The sequence below is a fragment of the Artemia sp. Qi Xiang Cuo genome, chromosome 15 (assembly GCF_049724085.1).
Source record: "Artemia sp. Qi Xiang Cuo chromosome 15, ASM4972408v1, whole genome shotgun sequence".
Classification (NCBI taxonomy): Eukaryota; Metazoa; Arthropoda; class Branchiopoda; order Anostraca; family Artemiidae; genus Artemia; species Artemia sp. Qi Xiang Cuo.
Window position 1 is genome coordinate 66,532,682 of NC_142808.1, and position 20,049 is coordinate 66,552,730.

At 34.8% G+C, this 20,049-nt stretch overlaps 1 protein-coding gene across 1 annotated transcript in view; it reads left to right on the forward strand.

Moving 5' to 3' along the window:
- Positions 1-8,002: 8,002 nt before the first annotated feature.
- LOC148944008 (uncharacterized) overlaps positions 8,003-20,049 on the forward strand; it is a 29,756-nt gene continuing 17,709 nt past the window's right edge. The window contains 1 exon segment of the mRNA XM_089101331.1: positions 8,003-8,074. Within this exon segment, the coding sequence (XP_088957457.1) occupies positions 8,003-8,074 (72 nt within the window).

Sequence of the window (20,049 nt, forward strand, 5' to 3'; positions counted from 1 at the left end):
ACCCCTCCATGCAACCCATCCCCCTCAAAACACTTTTCAGCCCTTTCTTTTTTAAATTGACAATATTTTTCACACGTTACTTATGCATTATACAGACCACATCGGCGAGGTAAAGCTAGGTCAAGTCACAATGTCATTCTATCGTTACTTTTCAATTAAGCTATTGAATACTTTCTAGCAATGTCTCTTGTAAGCGTCAAATCTATTAAGTATCTGAGCTTATTCTTTGTATTGTTGATGCACGCTTCTCATTCTTTAATTATCCATGAGGCATTCTTAACTTTCTCAATACCTTTACACAAATATCTTTTCGCAAAAAAATTCACAAATCTCGTAAACTAAAGAAGTAATTACCCTTTTCAAAAAACATTAGTCCTTCTATTAATGAACCCATGAAACGAAACCAGTCTGATAGCATCACACACAATCACGCTCCTAGTTCCAAAAATGGAATGCATGTAGCGTTCGTAGTAATAGGTTTGAAAACCTATTAGCCAAGTTTAAAAAAAAAAACAACCTACTAATCAACTTACAGATGAATGACCACGGATTTAACCTAAAAAAAAAAACTTGTATATCATGAACTAGAAATCTACGTCAGAATCCCTGGTAACCCAATTACTTGAGAATATACACACATATCCATGCCTCAGGCGTAAGTTTCCTTGTCCCGTTTCAACGAATTGGGCGCTTACTACTTTGATGGTTAAGATTAAACTTGATTAAAGTTATATATTTGAAATCAAAATTAAAATCTAATTCTTTTGATGTATCTATTGGTATCAAAATCCCTTTTTTTAGATTTTCGGTTACCATCGAGCCGGGTCGATCCTTATTTACTATTCTTTACCACGAACTGTTTGATATCTGTCCAACGCTTCGGCATTGCTCAACAGAACCGAATTCTGGGACTTTATGTCTTAGTTTTTGTGAGTAGGCTATTGTTTTGTGTAATTTTTCTAATTGATTACTTTTTCCATTTTAATATTCACTTTTACTCTAATTGACATACTTTGTTCATTGTCTGAAAAATGTTCCTCTCTAAGCTTCATTAAAAAAAAAGAAGTTTTTTCAACTGAAATTAAGGAGCAACATTAAAACTTAAAACGAGCCAAAATTATTACGTATATGATGGGGGTTGTCCCCCTCCTCAATACTTTGCTCTTAAGGCTACAGTTTTTCGGCATTTTAAAAAAGTTACTTATTGTTCTAATTAAACGACCCTTGTGTTTCAGGACGTGTTTTTAAAGAATTGGGACAAAGTTTAAACTTTAGCATAACAGTCAGGTGTTGAGGAGGGGGCAACCCCCCTACAATATGTAATAATTTCTGTTCGTTTTAAGTTTTAATGTTGCTCCTTACTTTCAGTTGAAAAAAACTTGATTTTTTATTTAATTTCCGATCGTTTTTTTAATAACGTCAGGACACCTGGCTCCACCTCCACGGAAAAACCACCCTCCCCACAAAAATATCCTCTGAGAAATTCAATCCTGGCAAAAATTTACCCCGGGCATCTCCACGTCTAAAATTGAATCGGTAAAGAAAAAGCAAGACATATAAAGAAGTTTCGTATAAAAAACTAGACAAATTTTCTCAGGCTTGTAGGTTTTGATGGGTTAAACTAAATTTAATGAAGCGTATATATTTGGAATCATCATAATAAGCCAATTCCTTTGATATATCAACTGGTATCAAAATTCAGTTTTTTATAGTTCGGTTATTATTGAGCCGGGTCGCTTCGTACTTACAGTTCATTACCACGAACTGTTTGATTACCCATCAAAACTCAAACAGAGATCATTGAAATATTGATCGTTTTTTCTGCGTTAACAAAAGCACTGTATTCATAAAACTTTACAGTTTCATGAAATGTAATTAAACAAATAGAAAAGGGTTTTCAAGTAAAGTAAAGAGCAAGTTTAAAACTTAAAACAAATATAAATTACTCTTTGTATAATGGAGACTGCCCCCTTCTCAACACCTTGCTCATTAAACAAAAGTATTTTTAGTGCTTTCAAGAATCTTATCTTTCCAATTGAAAATTTTATTACAAAATTTGGAAAAGGGCAAACTTCACAGTAAAGAGTAAAGAGCTAAGGAGGAGACAGCCCCCTTCACATAAAGAATAATCCGCTTAAATAGGTTTCATATTTTTATTGCTTTCAGTTGAAATACTCTTTTTTTATTTAATCTCTGATTTTTTTCCAAACCATACCCAGCCCTAAACAGGACATAGTTTTAGCTACCTGTCTCTTCAATCGCTGGTTAATTGCTTTTTAAATGTGTAAATCAATAATTGTACGTGTATTAGTACCGTCCGTTATAAAATGAAAACGTGGTATCTCTGCAGGCACGATGATTTTTGAGTATCTCTACTCCTTCTGTAAACTATTCTAAGGCATTGGAAATTGCATAAAGACAAGTCTACATTTGTTATAATCCATGGAAGTAAATCTTTTTGTAATTTTGGTTTGAGTTTGATTTATTTTAAAGATTAAATGCATAAAAATTAAATATATTTTTGATTAAACAAATTGATCTCTTCGCCAGGAATCCTTGTAGTTTAAAATTTACTGTATTTTGTTTCATTTTGCATGCAATTTAATTACTCTTTATTTGAGAGTTTTTTCCTAATATTATTTGAAAATAAACTTATTCATACGAAAAAAAAAATTCCTGAAATATATTCCGTGGCACCCGCCCCCCACTGATAGTTTTACGTTTAGAACCCCCCCCCCCCCGGAAAAATTTTAGGCCGGTGCCCGTGGGTTCAGTTGCACGAGGGGTCCGTTGCCCGGAGGTTCAATTTTACGGGGGTTCAGTTACATGGGGCTTCAGTCATAAGCACCCTATGATGGGCTTATTTTTCAAGTTCTTAATTATTTAATTGAGTATCATTTAATTTTAATCGATCTATTCAATTAATGACATCAATTTCTGGTTGACTTAGGTTTGAATTATTGTGTAACTTTATTTTTGGCCAGCATAAGTCTAATATGGTTCTGGATTTATTTCTGAAAAAAGTATTTCCAGAATTTTTTTTCAAATTTTTACATGAGTATTTGTAATTAATTAGAAAATTACTTACTCTTTCTGTTTCCAAGTCACTCGTCTCTTTTATAGTAACATCTTCATACATTTTATGTTTTGTTTGTAAATAATATGTGATTGCATCTGATGCTCTTTGGATTTTTCATTTCTACATAAACAAGTAATTATTTTAATCTAATGTTTGCCATGAAATAAATAAGAGGAATACTTTTTCATAGGCAATAAAGGAACTATATGAATATTTAATTAAAATAAATAACCTTTACCGCAGGGGGTTCCGCTATCCCCTCAACTCATCGAGTCAAAATATCATAGAGTTTGTTGTTAATAAATGAATGTTTTTATCTCCGTTTCATGGTCCTTCTCCCAGGAATTTCAATGGGGGGGGGAGGGGCTGGGGCCGGATATCTTGTGCTTTTGTACACCCGACCCAGTTACCTTTTCCAGATTTCTTTTTGTTAACATGTTGAACTTTGTTCACTGTGGCTGAGCTTACACAGTCATACTACTGATCCCCACTCAATCCAAATGAACAATTTCGATACTTAGATTCGTAACTGAATGTGACTTAGTCATCAGTTTTATCAGTTATAATTAAATTTTTAATTCAGTCGATAAAAGAGATTTAGCAAAAGTCATATATTTGTCTGATATCAGAAAAATAAATTAAAGTAATTAGTTCTATGCAGGGAAATGCCATTGCTGCTGAAGGAAATGAGTTTAGTTGCTAGAAAGATAACACGGCACTAGTGCTGGTTTCGTACTGAATCAGAATTTAAGCAGGGTTGTGATCAATCCCAATTCACATTGATAATTTGGATGGACTTTGTCAAAAAGAGCACAGTATTGGCTAAGAGGAAGCACGGGTCTAGGCGATTACTCAGATGGAAAATACCCTCCTCCCCAGCGGAAATTACCACGCCAGACGTATTGATATCCAGTCACTTTCGAACTATAAAACAAGGATTACAACTCTTAATTTGTGATGTATTGAGCACCATACAATGTTTCTGCAACCCTTAGGTTGAGGTTTGGATGAAGGAGTGGCAGTCCCCCTCTTATATAGAATAAATTTTACCCATTGGGAGGTTTAATGTTACTCTTTACTTTCGTAATAACAACATAGGCCAGAACTAGTCCCCATAAATCAAGAAGGATGAAATACCAACTTCACATTTTAGATGTGTTTTAAAGGTTGTTTTGTAGCTCCTCCTATCAACTTCTACAGAAATAACTCTGTTACTTTACAAAAAATAAATTGATAAAAAGAGGGAATTATCCTTGGAGGCGACATCCCAAACGTTCAGGGTGTCAATTCTTTTTTTTGCTATCTTTTACAACCCTTTGCCATCATACAAATGTCAATTATGTTTCTTTTATAACGTTTTTCCTTTTTCTTTTCCCATACATATATATATATATATATATATATATATATATATATATATATATATATATATATATATATATATATATATATATATATATATAATATATATATATATATATATATATATATATATATATATATATATATATATATATATATATATATATATATATATATATATATATATATATATATATATATATATATATATATATATATATATATATATATATATATATATATATATATATATATATATATATATATATATATATATATATATATATATATATATATATATATATATATATATATATATATATATATATATATATATATATATATATATATATATATATATATATATGGTTTTCAAACATGCTGATTCCAATGGTACACTTTTAATTTTAATTTTAATTATGCCAGTTTAAGTTTTAGTTGCTTTTTTAAATCACCATATATTTCTTTTCGCAATAAATTTGTGTTTTCAAGATTAACTGAAATAATAGTTACGATTCCTGAATCTGTGTCAGATGGCAATTTTTGTACTAGGCTTTTTTTTAAAGCGCTTTTTAACTTTTGGTTACTATGGTCTGTGGTTCGCTCTTTACTAGGTTGCGGCTACTTCTGCAACCATGACGAAGACAGTAAGAGCTTTCGATATATTATTATCTATGAACGATTTAAAAGCCATTGTTTGAAAAAATCTTCGAAAGAATAAAGCGACACAAACTGTGAGACTATTTTATCAAATAAAAAAATATTGCTTTAATGCTCGCTTGTTCGTCCTTAAAATCGAAAGTTTGTTTTCCACATTTTAAAGGGACAGTAATATGTCCCTAATTTATTTCACAACCATGGTGTTCAATGATTTCTTTTAGTTTGTATACTTGTGACTGAAGAAGTAGTACATCATCAAAATTAATAAAGGAATCCTTTTTGACGAGCCCGGAGCTAAAAACAAAAGAAAAAACAACACAAATTAGTTGTTACGTATGTCTTGTTTTATTCATGAACTACCTAAAATTAAAAACTCATGTTTAGAACGCAAGATTCAGGAAATAACCAAGCTTGAAAATTTTTTTTTATTTTGTTCTAGGGCAAGGACAACCACTGATAAGTTTTAATAGAAGGTTGATCATAAAAGTTTTGTTGGAGTTTTTTTTTCAGAAGCTATGACACATAATCATCAGCATATTAAGATTTCCGAAGCAGGAGTAAAGAAATAAGTTACCTTGGGCATGTACCCAGGCCTAAAAAGAGAGATAAGTTACCCATGCCTGGAAAGAGTAGTAATGTATCTATTGAAACGAAACTTACATAGAAACTTACACCTAAGGCAATAGGCACCATGAAACTTACATGAAAATATACATTGGAATTGCGCAAGAAAAACCCATGCCTGAGACATTACACTTACACGTGAACATTTTAAAAAGCTAATCTGCCTTGGAAACAGTTTGACGTGTTCGGAGGGATTACGTTCCTTGGCGTTTGATTGACATTTACAAAAAAGGGTTTAGCATTTGCAAATTTGATCCTATTAAGGTGTAAAAAAAGAGTTGTGTTGTCAATTTAAAATAGTTAAGAAATAAAAAAAATCAACAAGAAATGGCTGAAAAGTGGTTTGGGGGGGGGAGGGGTTGATTGTGTACTGTAAAATACACAAGTGATGTTTGGACAGTGTTGTCAATTTAAAATATACTTCGATGTGTTGTCAATTTAAAATAGTTTAGAAATATAAAATTTTAACAAGAAATGGCTGAAAAGTGTTTTTTTTTTGGGGGGTGATGGGATGATTGTGTACTGTATAATACACAAGTGATGTTTGGACAGTGTTGTCAATTTAAAATGTACTTCGATGTGTTGTCAATTTAAAATAGTTAAGAAATAAAAAAAAATAACAATAAATGGCTGAAAAATGTTTTTGGGGATATGGGTTGATTGTGTACTGTATAATACACAAGTGATGTTTGGACAGTGTTGTCAAATTAAAATATACTTCGATGTGTTGTCAATTTAAAATAGTTAAGAAATAAAAAAATTTAACAGGAAATGGCTGAAAAGTGTTTTTGGGGGGGAGATGGGTTGATTGTGTACTGTACACAAGTGATGTTTGGACAGTGTTGTCAATTTAAAATATACTTCGATGTGTTGTCAATTTAAAATAGTTAAGAAATAAAAAATTTTAACAAGAAATGGCTGAACAGTGTTGTGGGGGGAGATGGGTTGATTGTGTACTGTATAATACACAAGTGATGTTTGGAAAGTGTTGTCAATTTAAAATATACTTCGATGTGTTGTCAATTTAAAATAGTTTATAAATAAAAAATTTTAACAAGAAATGGCTGAAAAGTGTTTTTGGGGAAGATTGGTTGATTGTGTACTGTATAATACACAAGTGATGTTTGGATAGTGTTGTTAATTTAAAATATACTTCGATGTGTTGTCAATTTAAAATCGTTAAGAAATAAAAAAAATTAACAAGAAATGGCTGAAAAGTGTTTTTTTTTGGGGGGGAGATGGGTTGATTGCGTACTATATAATACACAAGTGACGTTTGGACGGTGTTGTGAATTTAAAATATAATTCGATGTGTTGACAACTTAAAATAGTTAATAAATAAAAAAAATTAACGAGAAATGGCTGAAAAGTGGTTTGGGGGAGATGGGATGATTGTGTACTGTATAATACACAAGTGATGTTTGGACAGTGCTGTCAATTTAAAATAGTTAAGAAATAAAAAAATTTAACAATAAATGGCTGAAAAGGGTTTTGGGGGGAGATGGGTTGATTGTGTACTGTATAATACACAAGTGATGTTTGGATAGTGTTGTCAATTTAAAATATAATTCGATGTGTTGTCAATTTAAAATAGTTAAGAAATAAAAAAATTTAACAAGAAATTGCTGAAAATTGTTTTGGGGGGAGATGGGTTGATTGTGCACTGTATAATACAAAAGTGATGTTTGGAAAGTGTTGTCAATTTAAAATATACTTCTATGTGTTGTCAATTTAAAATAGTTAAGAAATAAAAAATTTAACAAGAAATGGCTGAAAAGTGTTTTGGGGGGAGATGGGTTGATTGTGTACTGTATAATACACAAGTGATGTTTGGAGAGTGTTGTCACTTTAAAATATACTTCGATGTGTTATCAATTTAAAAAAGTCAAGAAATGAAAAAATTTAACAAGAAAAGGCTATGACTCCTCCCCGCAATGACTTCTAAGGGTTTTATGACTCCTCCCCACAATGAATTCAGATGGTTTTAGGACTCATCTCTCTAGCCATAACTCCATTCGACCTTGAGCGATGGTATATAAGTTTAATGAAGTATTTCTCTACTTAACAACTACATTAATAGCCTCCAAGATGATAGGACTGTATGACACAGAATTTATCGGATTGAAAAAATCATCTTGTGGTGTTATATTTGAATGTGCCTTTTTATTATTGTCAATGGAACTCGAATAAATTGACTGTTATCATTGGATAGTGAACTATAATCTTTTTGAGTATGATAAAAGCTTGTGGATTACTACATTACGTCATGTAAACAGAATGGGATTCTATGACAGAGTGATTACACCACTTAATAATACTGTTCAGGAACTGATAAAGGTTCAGGAGAAAGTCAGTGAAATTTGCAGCTTTTTCGGGGTTGAAGCACTCTACGTAAAGGGTAATGTACCTACAGATAAAGTTTTAATTCAAAACTCTGACCCTAGGATTCCACTTTTCAATCTAGAAGAGTTTAAGTGTCCTAAATTTGAAGGGGGTTATCACCGGCCTGAAGACGAGGTTAGGTTCTTCGCGCAGTGGATACCTAAGGACATACCTGATCGTGATAAATCCATAAGACATGGTAAAAAACTATTCTATATCCTGGGACCATCGTTTCTGGATGTTTAAGTGTGAACTCTAAGTACTATTTTTATGTAAATATGTATTTTTTTTTTTTTTTTTCTAAAAAAAAATCTGTTAATACGTTTAATCAATAAATATCTTTAAGCTTAACCCGTCTTTATTCTTTATAATAGTTATATTAATTTTATTAAATTATGAAGAAATTGTAAGTAAGTAACAATCGCTTTGTTGAATTCGCTTCCTGGACACAATAAAGATATTTAATTCAAGAAATCATAATAAAATCGCAAGTAAGTAATAAACTCTTTATTGTTTTCACCTTTTGGATACACAATACGGAAATTTCATTCCAGAAATTATGAAGGAATTGTAAATAGGTAACAAACTCATTCTTGAAGTTACCTCTTAGCTGCAATAAAATTTTAACAAGAAATGTCTGAAAAGTATTTTTTGGGGGGATGGAGCGATGACAGAGTGGATGTCTCAGACTATTGATAGTGGTGTACTGTGGTACAAATTGCTTTCGAAAACCCGGATGAATTAGTTGAAAATAAAGTTTTAACAAGAAATGTCTGAAAAGTGTTTTTTGGGGGTTGGGGCGATGACAGATTGGATTTCTCATTCTAGTTATAGTTCTGTACTTTGATAAGAATCGCTTTAGAAAATCCGGATGAATTAGTTGAAAATAAAGTTTTAACAAGAAATGTCTTAAAAGTATTTTTTGGGGGATGGGGGCGATGACAGAGTGGATGTCTTAGACAAGTTATAGTGCTGTACTTTGGCATGAATTGCTTTCTAAAACCCGGATGAATTAGTTTAAAATAAAATTTTAACAAGACATGTCTTAAAAGGATTTTTTGGGGGTTTGGGGCGATGCCAGATTGGATGTCTTAGACTATTTAGAGTGCTGTACTACGTCATGAATTGCTTTCGAAAACCCGGATGAATTAGTTAAAAATAAAGTTTTAAAAAGAAATTTCTGATAATTATTTTTTGGGGGGGATGGAGCGATGATAGAGAGGATGTTTCAGACTAGTGATAGTGCTGTACCGTGGTACAAAATGCTTTCGAAAACCCAGATGAATCAGTTGAAAATAAGGTTTTAACAAGATATGTCTGAAAAGTATTTTTCGGGGGATGGGGCGATGACAGATTGGATGTCTCGGACTAGTGATAGTGCTATACTCTGACATGAATTGCTTTTAAAAACCCGTTAGTTGAAAATAAAGTTTTAACAAGAAATGTCTGAGAAGTATTTTTGGGGGGATGGGGGCGATGCCAGAGTGGATGTCTTAGATAAGTTAGAGTTCTGTACTCTGGCATGAATTTCTTTAGAAAAACTAGATGAATTAGTTGAAAATAAATTTTTAACAATTAATATCTGATAAGTTTTTTTTGGGGGATGGGGGCGATGCCAGAGTGGATGTCTTAGACTAGTTATAAGACTGTATTCTGGCGTGAATTGCTTTCGAAAACCGGGATGAAATAGTTGAAAATAAAGTTTTAACAAGAAATGTCTGAAAAGTGTTTTTTGGGGGTTGGGGCGATGACAGATTGGATGTCTCAGACTAGTGATAGTGCTGTATTTTGATACGAATTGCTTTCGAAAACCCGGATGAATTAGTTGAAAATAAAGTTTTAAAAAGAAATGTCTGAAAAGTATTTTTTGGGGGATGGGGCGATGACAGATTGGATGTCTCAGACTAGTGATAGTGCTGTACTTTGATACGAATTGCTTTCGAAAACCCGGATGAATTAGTTGAAAATAAAGTTTTAACAAGAAATTTCTGAAAAGTATTTTTGGGGGATGGGGGCGATGACAGAGTGGATGTCTTAGACTAGTTATAGTGCTGTACTCTGGCATGAATTGCTTTCTAAAACCCGGATGAATTAGTTTAAAATAAAGTTTTAACAAGAAATGTCTGAAAAGTATTTTTTGGGGGATGGGGGCGATGCCAGAGTGGATGTCTTAGACTAGTTATAGTGCTGTACTCCGGCATGAATTGCTTTCGAAAACCCGGAGAATTAGTTGAAAATAAAGTTTTAACAAGAAATGTCTGAAAAGTATTTTTTGGGGGGATGGAACGATGACAGATTGGATGTCTAAGACTAGTGATAGTGCTGTACTGTGGTACGGAATGCTTTCGAAAACCCAGAAGAATTAGTTGAAAATAAGGTTTTAACAATATATGCCTGACAAGTATTTTTCGGGGGATGGGGTGATGACAGATTGGATGTCTCGGACTAGTTATAGTGCTGTACTCTGGCATGAATTGCTTTCAAAAACCCGGATGAATTAGTTGAAAATAAAGTTTTAACAAGAAATGTCTGAAAAGTATTTTTTGGGGGATGGGGGCGATGCCAGAGTGGATGTCTTAGACTAGTTATAGTGCTGTACTCTGGCATGAATTGCTTTCGAAAACCCGGATAAATTAGTTGAAAATAAAGTTTTAACAAGAAATGTCTGAAAAGTATTTTTTGGGGGATGGGGAGATGACAGATTGGATGTCTCAGACTACTTATAGTGCTGTACTCTGGCATAAATTGTTTTCGAAAACCCGGATGAATTAGTTGAAAATAAAGTTTTAACAAGAAATGTCTGAAAAGTATTTTTGGGGGATGGGGGCGATGCCAGAGTGGATGTCTTAGACTAGTTATAGTTCTGTAATCTGGCATGAATTGCTTTCGAAAACCCGGATGAATTAGTTGAAAATAAAGTTTTAACAATAAATCTCTGAAAAGTATTTTTGGGGGGATGGGGGCGATGCCAGAGTGGATGTCTTAGACTAGTTATATGTCTGTATTCTGGCGTGAATTGCTTTCGAAAACCGGGATGAAATAGTTGAAAATAAAGTTTTAACAAGAAATGTCTGAAAAGTGTTTTTTGGGGGTTGGGGCGATGACAGATTGGATGTCTCAGACTAGTGATAGTGCTGTACTTTGATACGAATTGCTTTCGAAAACCCGGATGAATTAGTTGAAAATAAAGTTTTAACAAGAAATGTCTGAAAAGTATTTTTGGGGGGATGGGGGTGATGACAGAGTGGATGTCTCAGACTAGTTATAGTGCTGTACTCTGTCATGAATTTCTTTCAAAAACCAGGAAGAATTAGTTGAAAATAAGGTTTTAACAAGACATGTCTGAAAACTATTTTTTAGGGGATTGGGGCTATACAAGATTGGATGTCTTATACTAGTTATAGTGATGTACTCCGGCATTAATTGCTTTCGAAAACCCGGAGAATTAGTTGAAAATAAAGTTTTAACAAGAAATGTCTGAAAATTATTTTTTGGGGGGTTGGAGCGATGACAGAGTGGATGTCTCAGACTAGTGATAGTGCTGTACTGTGGTACGAAATGCTTTCGAAAACCCGGATGAATTAGTTGAAAATAAAGTTTTAACAAGAAATGCCTGAAAAGTATTTTTTGGGGGATGGGGCGACAACATATTGGATGTCTCAGTCTAGTAATAGTGCTGTACTCTGACTTGAATTGCTTTCGAAAACCCGGATGAATTAGTTGAAAATAAAGTTTTAACAAGGAATATCTGAAAAGTATTTTTTGGGGGATGGGGGCTATGCCAGAGTGGATGTCTTAGACTAGTTATAGTGCTGTATTCTGGCATGAATTGATTTCGAAAACCCGGATGAATTAGTTGAAAATAAAGTTTTAACAAGAAATGTCTGAAAAGTATTTTTTGGGGGATGAGGCGATGACAGATTGGATGTCTCAGACTAGTTATAGTGCTGTACTCTGACATGAATTGCTTTCGAAAACCCGTTAGTTGAAAATAAAGTTTTAACAAGAAATGTCTGAGAAGTATTTTTGGGGGGATGGGGGCGATGCCAGAGTGGATGTCTTAGACTAGTTATAGTGCTGTACTCTGGCATGAATTGCTTTCGAAAACCCGGAGGAATTAGATGAAAATAAAGTTTTAACAAGAAATGTCTGAAAAGTATTTGTGGGGGGTTGGGGGCGATGCCAGAGTGGATGTCTTAGACTAGGTATAGTGCTGTATTCTGGCATGAATTGCTTTCGAATACTCGGATGAATTAGTTGAAAACAAAGAGTTAACAAGAAATGTCTGAAAAGTATCTTTTTGGGGATGGAGCGATGTCAGATTGGATGTCTCAGACTAGTGATAGTGCTGTATTGTGGGACGATTTGCTTTCGAAAACCCGGAGGAATTATTTGAAAATAAATTTATAACAAGAAATGTCTTAAAAGTATTTTTTGGGGGGATGGCGCGATGACAGAGTGGATGTCTCAGACTAGTTATAGTGCTGTACTCTGTCATTAATTGCTTTCGAAAACACGGATGAATTAGTTGAAAATAAAGTTTTAACAAGAAATGTCTGAAAAGTATTTTTGGGGGATGGGGGCGATGCCAGAGTGGATGTCTTAGACTAGTTATAGTGCTGGACTCTGGCATGAATTGCTTTCGAAAACTCGGATGAATTAGTTGAAAATAAATTTTAAACAAGAAATATCTGAAAAGTATTTTTTGGGGGATGGGGCGATGACAGATTGGATGTCTCAGACTAGTTATAGTGCTGTACTCTGGCATGAATTGCTTTCGAAAACCCGTATGAATTAGTTGAAAATAAAGTTTTAACAAGAAATGTCTGAAAAGTAATTTTTGGGGGATGGGGCGATGACATATTGGATGTCTCAGACTAGCTATAGTGCTGTACTCTGGCATGAATTGCTTTCGAAAACCCGGATGAATTAGTTGAAAATAAAGTTTTAACAAGAAATGTCTGAAAAGTATTTTTGGGAGGATGGGGGTGATGCCAGAGTGGATGTCTTAGACTAGTTATAGTGCTGTACTATGGCATGAATTGCTTTCGAAAACTCGGATGAATTAGTTGAAAATAAAGTTTTACCAAGAAATATCGGAAACGCATTTTTGGGGGGATGGGGCGATGACAGATTGGATGTCTCAGACTAGCTATAGTGCTGTACTCTGGCAAGAATTGCTTTCGAAAACCCGGATGAACTAGTTGAAAATAAAGTTTTAACAAGAAATGTCTGAAAAGTATTTTTGGGGGGATGGGGGCGATGCCAGAGTGGATGTCTAAGACTAGTTATAGTGCTGTACTCTGGCATGAATTGCTTTCGAAAACCGGGAAGAATTAGTTGAAAATAAAGTTTTAACAAGAAATGTCGGAAAAGTATTTTTTGGGGGGCTGGAGCGATGTCAGATTGGATGACTAAGACTAGTTACTGCTGTAATCTGTAAAGAATTGCTTTAGAAAACACGGATGACTTAGTTTAAAATGATGTTTTAACAAGAAATGTCTATAAATTAATTTTTTGGGGGATGGAGCGATTACAGAGTGGATGTCTCAGACTAATGATAGTGCTGTACTGTGGTACGAATTGCTTTCGAAAACCCGGATGGATGTCTTAGACTAGTTATAGTGTTGTACTCTGGAATGAGTTGCTTTCGAAAACCCGGATGAATTAGTTGAAAATAAAGTTTTGACAAGAAATGTCTGAAAAGTATTTTTTGGGGGGAAGGAGCGATGTCAGATTGGATGTCTCAGACTAGTGATAGTGTTGTACTGTGGTACAACTTGCTTTCGAAAACACGGATGAATTAGTTGAAAATAAAGTTTTTAACAATAAATGTCTGAAAAGTATTATTTGGGGGGATGGAGCGATGACAGAGTGGATGTCTCAGACTAGTGATAGTGCTGTACTCTGGCATAAATTGTTTTCGAAAACCCGGATGAATTAGTTGAAAATAAATTTTTAACAAGAAATGTCTGAAAAGTATTTTTGGGGGGATGGGGGTTATGCCAGAGTGGATGTCTGAGATTTGTTATAGTGCTGTACTCTGGCATGAATTGCTTTCGAAAACTCGGATGAATTAGTTGAAAATAAATTTTAAATAATAAATATCTTAAAAGTATTTTTGGGGGTACGGGGCGATGACAGATTGGATGTCTCAGACTAGTTATAGTGCTGTACTCTGGCAAGAATTGATTTCGAAAACCCGGAATAACTAGTTGAAAATAAAGTTTTAACAAGAAATGTCTGAAAAGCTTTTTTGGGGGATGGGGCGATGACAGATTGGATGTCTCAGACTAGCTATAGTGCTGTACTCTGGCATGAATTGCTTTCGAAAACCCGGAAGAATTAGTTGAAAATAAAGTTTTAACAAGAAATGTCTGAAAAGTATTTTTTGGGGGGATGGAGCGATGTCAGATTGGATGTCTCAGACTAGTGATAGTGCTGTACTCTGGCATGAATTGCTTTCGAAAACCCGGATGAATTAGTTGAAAATAAAGTTTTAACAAGAAATGTCTGAAAAGTATTTTTGGGGGGATGGAGCGATGTCAGAGTGGATGTCTCAGACTAGTGATAGTGCTGTACTGTGGTACGAATTGCTTTCGAAAACCCGTATGGATGTCTTAGACTAGTTATAGTGTTGTACTCTGGCATGAGTTGCTTTCAAAAACCCGGATGAATTAGTTGAAAATAAAGTTTTAACAAGAAATGTCTGAAAAGTATTTTTTGGAGGGAAGGAGTGATGTCAGATTTGATGTCTCAGACTAGTGATAGTGCTGTACTTTGGTACGAATTGCTTTCGAAAACCCGGATGAATTAGTTGAAAATAAAGTTTTAACAATAAATGTCTGAAAAGTATTTTTTTTTCTTGAATTTTTTTTTATTGGACTAAATTATTTTTGGACTTCGAAATTATTCAACTTTTTTTTTACGTATCTTAAAATGACATGAAATATCTTTATGGCTCTAAATTTGTACTCTATGCTTGCCCAGAGACACGATGCTGCTTTCCCACTGTTATTCTATGGCCGATTATTGACACTACGTAGTTTATTGCATGTATTAAATCAGTATTTTTTACATAGTGGAACTATAAACACATAAATAATATCTCTAGACAGTGAAGATGAAGCATTTTAAGAAAGTGTGTTCACATGATAGTGTTATTGTAGCATTGAATGGAGACGACACACACACAGAGACGACACACACACAGATACGAAACACACATAGAGATGACACACACACACATAGAGACAGCACGCACACAGACACACACACACACAGAGACGACACCCACACAGAGACGACTCATGCGCACGCACACACACACTCACACAGAGACGACAAACACAAAATGACAACTTACACATAGAGACGACACACGCACTGAGACGACAAACACACAGAGACAATACACATAGAGGGACAACACACACACACACAGAGACGACAACCACACAGAGACAACACAAGCAAAGAGACGACACACCCACAGAGATGACACACACAAATTGAGAGGACACACGCACAGATACGACACACAAACAGAGTCATAGTGAGAGAGATATCCAAAAAGTTGGGTTCATCTAGGTTCACTTAGAGTGGCGCGCCACTCTAAGTGAACCTAGATCAATCCAACTTTTTGGATATCTCTCTCACTATGACTCTGTTTGTGTGTCGTATCTGTGCGTGTGTCCTCTCAATGTGTGTGTGTATCATCTCTGTGGGTGTGTCTTCTCTTTGCTTGTGTTGTCTCTGTGTGTTTGTCGTCTATGTGTGTGTGTGTGTGTGTGTTGTCCCTCTATGTGTATTGTCTCTGTGTGTTTGTCGTCTCAGTGCGTGTGTCGTCTCCATGTGTAAGTCGTCACTGTGTGTTTGTCGTCTCTGTGTGAGTGTGTGTGTGTGTGCGTGTTTTGTATATGTGTGTGTGTCGTCTCTGTGTGTGTGTGTGTCTGTGTCTGTTCTGTCTCTATGTGTGTGTGTGTCATCTCTATGCGCGTTTCGTATCTGTGTATGTGTGTCGCCTCTGTGTGTGTGTCGTCTCCATTCAATGCTACAATAACACTATCATGTGAACACACTTTCTTAAAATGCTTCATCTTCACTTTTTAGAGATATTAGTTATGTGTTTATAGTTCCACTGTGTAAAAAATACTGATTTAATACATGCAATAAACTACGTAGTGTCAATAATCGGCCATAGAGTAACAGTGGGAAAGCCGCATCGTGTCTCTGGGCAAGCATAGAGTACAATTTTTAGAGCCATAAAGATATTTCATGCCATTTTAAGATACGTAAAAAAAGTTGAATAATTTTGAAGTCCAAAAAGAATTTAGTCCAATAAAAAAAATTCAAGAAAAAAAAATACTTTTCAGACATTTCTTGTTAAAACTTCATTTTCAACTAATTAATCCGTGTTTTCGAAAGCAATTCGTACCACAGTACAACACTATCACTAGTCTGAGACTTCCAATCTGACATCGCTCCATCCCCCAAAAGATACTTTTCAGACATTTCTTGTTAAAACTTTATTTTCAACTAATTCATCCGGGTTTTCGAAAGCAATTCATGCCAGAGTACAGCACTATAACTAGTCTAAGAAATCCATCCGGGTTTTCGAAAGCAATTCGTACCACAGTACAGCACTATCATTAGTCTGAGACATCCACTCTGTCATCGCTCCATCCCCCCAAAAAATACTTTTCAGACATTTCTTTTTAAAACATTATTTTAAACTAAGTCATCCGTGTTTTCGATATCAATTCTTTACAGAGTACAGCACTAACTAGTCTAAGTTATCAACTCTGTCATCTCGCCATCCCCCAAAAAAATAGTTTTCAGACATTTCTTGTCCAACCTTTATTTTCAACTAATGCTTCTCGGTTTCCTAAAGCAATTAATGCCAAAGCAGAGCACTATAGCTAGTCTAAGAAATCCACTCTGGCATCGCCCCCATCCCCCCAAAAATACTTCCCAGACCTTTCTTTTTAAAACTTTATTTTCAACTAATTCATCCTGGTTTTCGACAGAAATTCATGCCAGAGTATAGCACGATACGGAGTCTTAGACATTGAATCTGTCATCACCCACCACCCCCAAAAAATACTTTTCAGACATTTCTTGTTAAAACTTTACTTTCAACTAATTCATCCGGGTTTTCGAAAGCCATTCAAGCCAGAGTACAGCACTATAACTAGTCTAAGACATCCACTCAGGCATCACCCCCATCCCCCAAAAAATACTTTTCAGACATTTCTTGTTAAAACTTAATTTTCAACTAATTCATCCAGGTTTTCGAAAGCAATTCATGCCAGAGTAAAGCACTATAACTAGTCTGAGACATCCAATCTGTCATCGCCCGTTCCCCCCAAAAATACTTTTCAGACATTTCTTGTTAAAACTTTATTTTCAACTAATTAATCCGGGTTTTCGAAAGCAATTCATGCAAGAGTAAAGCATTATAAGTAGTCTGAGACATTAAATCTGTTACCGCCCCATCCCCCAAAAAAAACTTTTCAGACATTTCTTGTTAAAACTTTATTTTCAACTAATTTATCAGGTTTTTGAGAGCAATTCATGTCAGAGTACAGCACTATAACTAGTCTGAGACATCCAATCTGTCATCGCCCCATCCCCAAAAAAATACTTTTCAGACATTTCTTGTTAAAACATTATTTTCAACTAATTCATCTGGGTTTTCGAAAGCAATTCATGCCAGATTACAGCACTATACGTAGTCTAAGACATCCACTCTGTCATCGCCCCCATCCCCCAAAATACTTTTCAGACATTTCTTGTTAAAAATTTATTTTCAACTAATTCATCCGGGTTTTCGAAAGCAATTCATGCCAGAGTACAGTACTATAACTAGTCTGAGACATCTAATCTGTCATCGCCCCATCCCCCAAAAAATACTTTTCAGACATTTATTTTTAAAACTTTATTTTCAACTAATTTTTCCAGGTTTTCGAGAGCACTTCATTCCGGAATACATCACTATAAGTAGACTAAGATAACTAATCTGGCATAGCCCCCAACTCCACAAAAATAATTCTCAGACATTCCTTGTTAAAACTTTATTTTCAACTCGTTCATCCGGGTTTTCGAGAGCAATTCATGCCAGAGTACAGCACTATTATTAGTCTGAGACCTCCACTCTGTCATCGTTCCATCCCCCCAAAAAATACTTTTCAGACATTTCTTGTTAAAACTTTATTTTCAACTAAGTCATCCGAGTTTTCGAAAGCAATTCGTGCCAGAGTACAGCACTATAACTAGTCTAAGATATCCAATCTGACATCTCTCCATCCCCCAAAAAAATACTTTTCAGACATTTCTTGTTAAAACTTTATTTTCAACTAATGCATCCGGGTTTTCGAAAGCAATTCACGCCAGAGCACAGCACTATAACTAGTCTTAGACATCCACTCTGGCATCGCCCCCATCCCCCCAAAAATACTTTTCAGACATTTCTTGTTAAAACTTTATTTTAAACTAATTCATCCGGGTTTTCGAAAGCAAATCATGCCAGAGTACAGAACTATAACTAGTCTGAGACATACAATCTGTTATCACCCCCATCCCCCAAAAAATACTTTTCAGAAATTTCTTGTTAAAACTTTATTTTCAACTAATTCATCCGGGTTTTCGAAAGCAATTCATGCCAGAGTACAGCACTATAACTAGTCTGAGAAATCCACTATGGCATCGCCCCTAACCCCCAAAAAATACTTCTCGGACCTTTCTTGTTAAAACTTTATTTTCATCTAATTTAACCGGGTTTTCGAAAGCAATTCATGCCAGATTACAGTACTAACGCGAGTCTTAGACAGCCAAGATGTTATCGCCCCATCCCCCTCAAACATACGTTTCAGAGATTACTTGTTAAAATTTTTTTTTCAACTAATTCATCCGGGTTTTCGAAAGCAATTCATGCCAGAGTACAGAACTATCACTAGTCTGAGACATCAAATCTGTCATCACTCCATCCCCCCAAAAATGCTTTTCAGACATTTCTTGTTAAAACTTTATTTTCAACTAATTCATCCGGGTTTTCGAAAGCAATTCATGCCAGAGAACAGTACCAAAACTAGTCTGAGACATCTAATCTGTCATCGCCCCATCCCCCAAAAAATACTTTTCAGACATTTCTTGTTAAAACTTTATTTTCAACTAATTCATCCGGGTTTTCGAAAGCAATTCATGCCAGAGTACATCACTATAACTAGTCTAAGACATCCACTCTGGCATATCCCCCATCCCCCAAAAAATACTTTTCAGACATTTCTTGTTAAAACTTTATTTTCAACTAATTCATCCGGGTTTTCGAGAGCAATTCATGCCAGAGTACAGCACTATAATTAGTCTGAGATATCCACTCTGTCATCGCTCCCTCCCCCAAACAAATACTTTTCAGACATTTCTTGTTAAAACTTTATTTTCCACTAATTCATCCGGGTTTTCGAAAGCAATTCGTACCACAGTACAGCACTATCACTAGTCTGAGACATCCAATCTTACATCGCTCTATCCCCCCCAAAAAATACTTTTCAGACATTTCTTGTTAACACTTTATTTTCAACTGATTCATCCGGGTTTTCAAAAGCAATTCATGCCAGAGTACAGCACTATAACTAGTCTAAGAAATCCACTGGAATCGCCCCCATCCCCAAAAAAATACTTTTCAGACAGTTCTTGTTAAAACTTTATTTTCAACTAATTCATCCGGGTTTTCGAAAGCAATTCACGCCAGAGTACAGCACTGTAACTAGTTTGAGATATCCAATCTGTCATCGCCCCATCCCCCAAAAATACTTTTCAGACATTTCTTGTTAAAACTTTATTTTCAACTAATTCATCCGGGTTTCCGAAAGCAATTCATGCCAGAGCACAGCACTATAAATAGTCTAAGAAATCCACTCTGGCATCGCCCCCATCCCCCA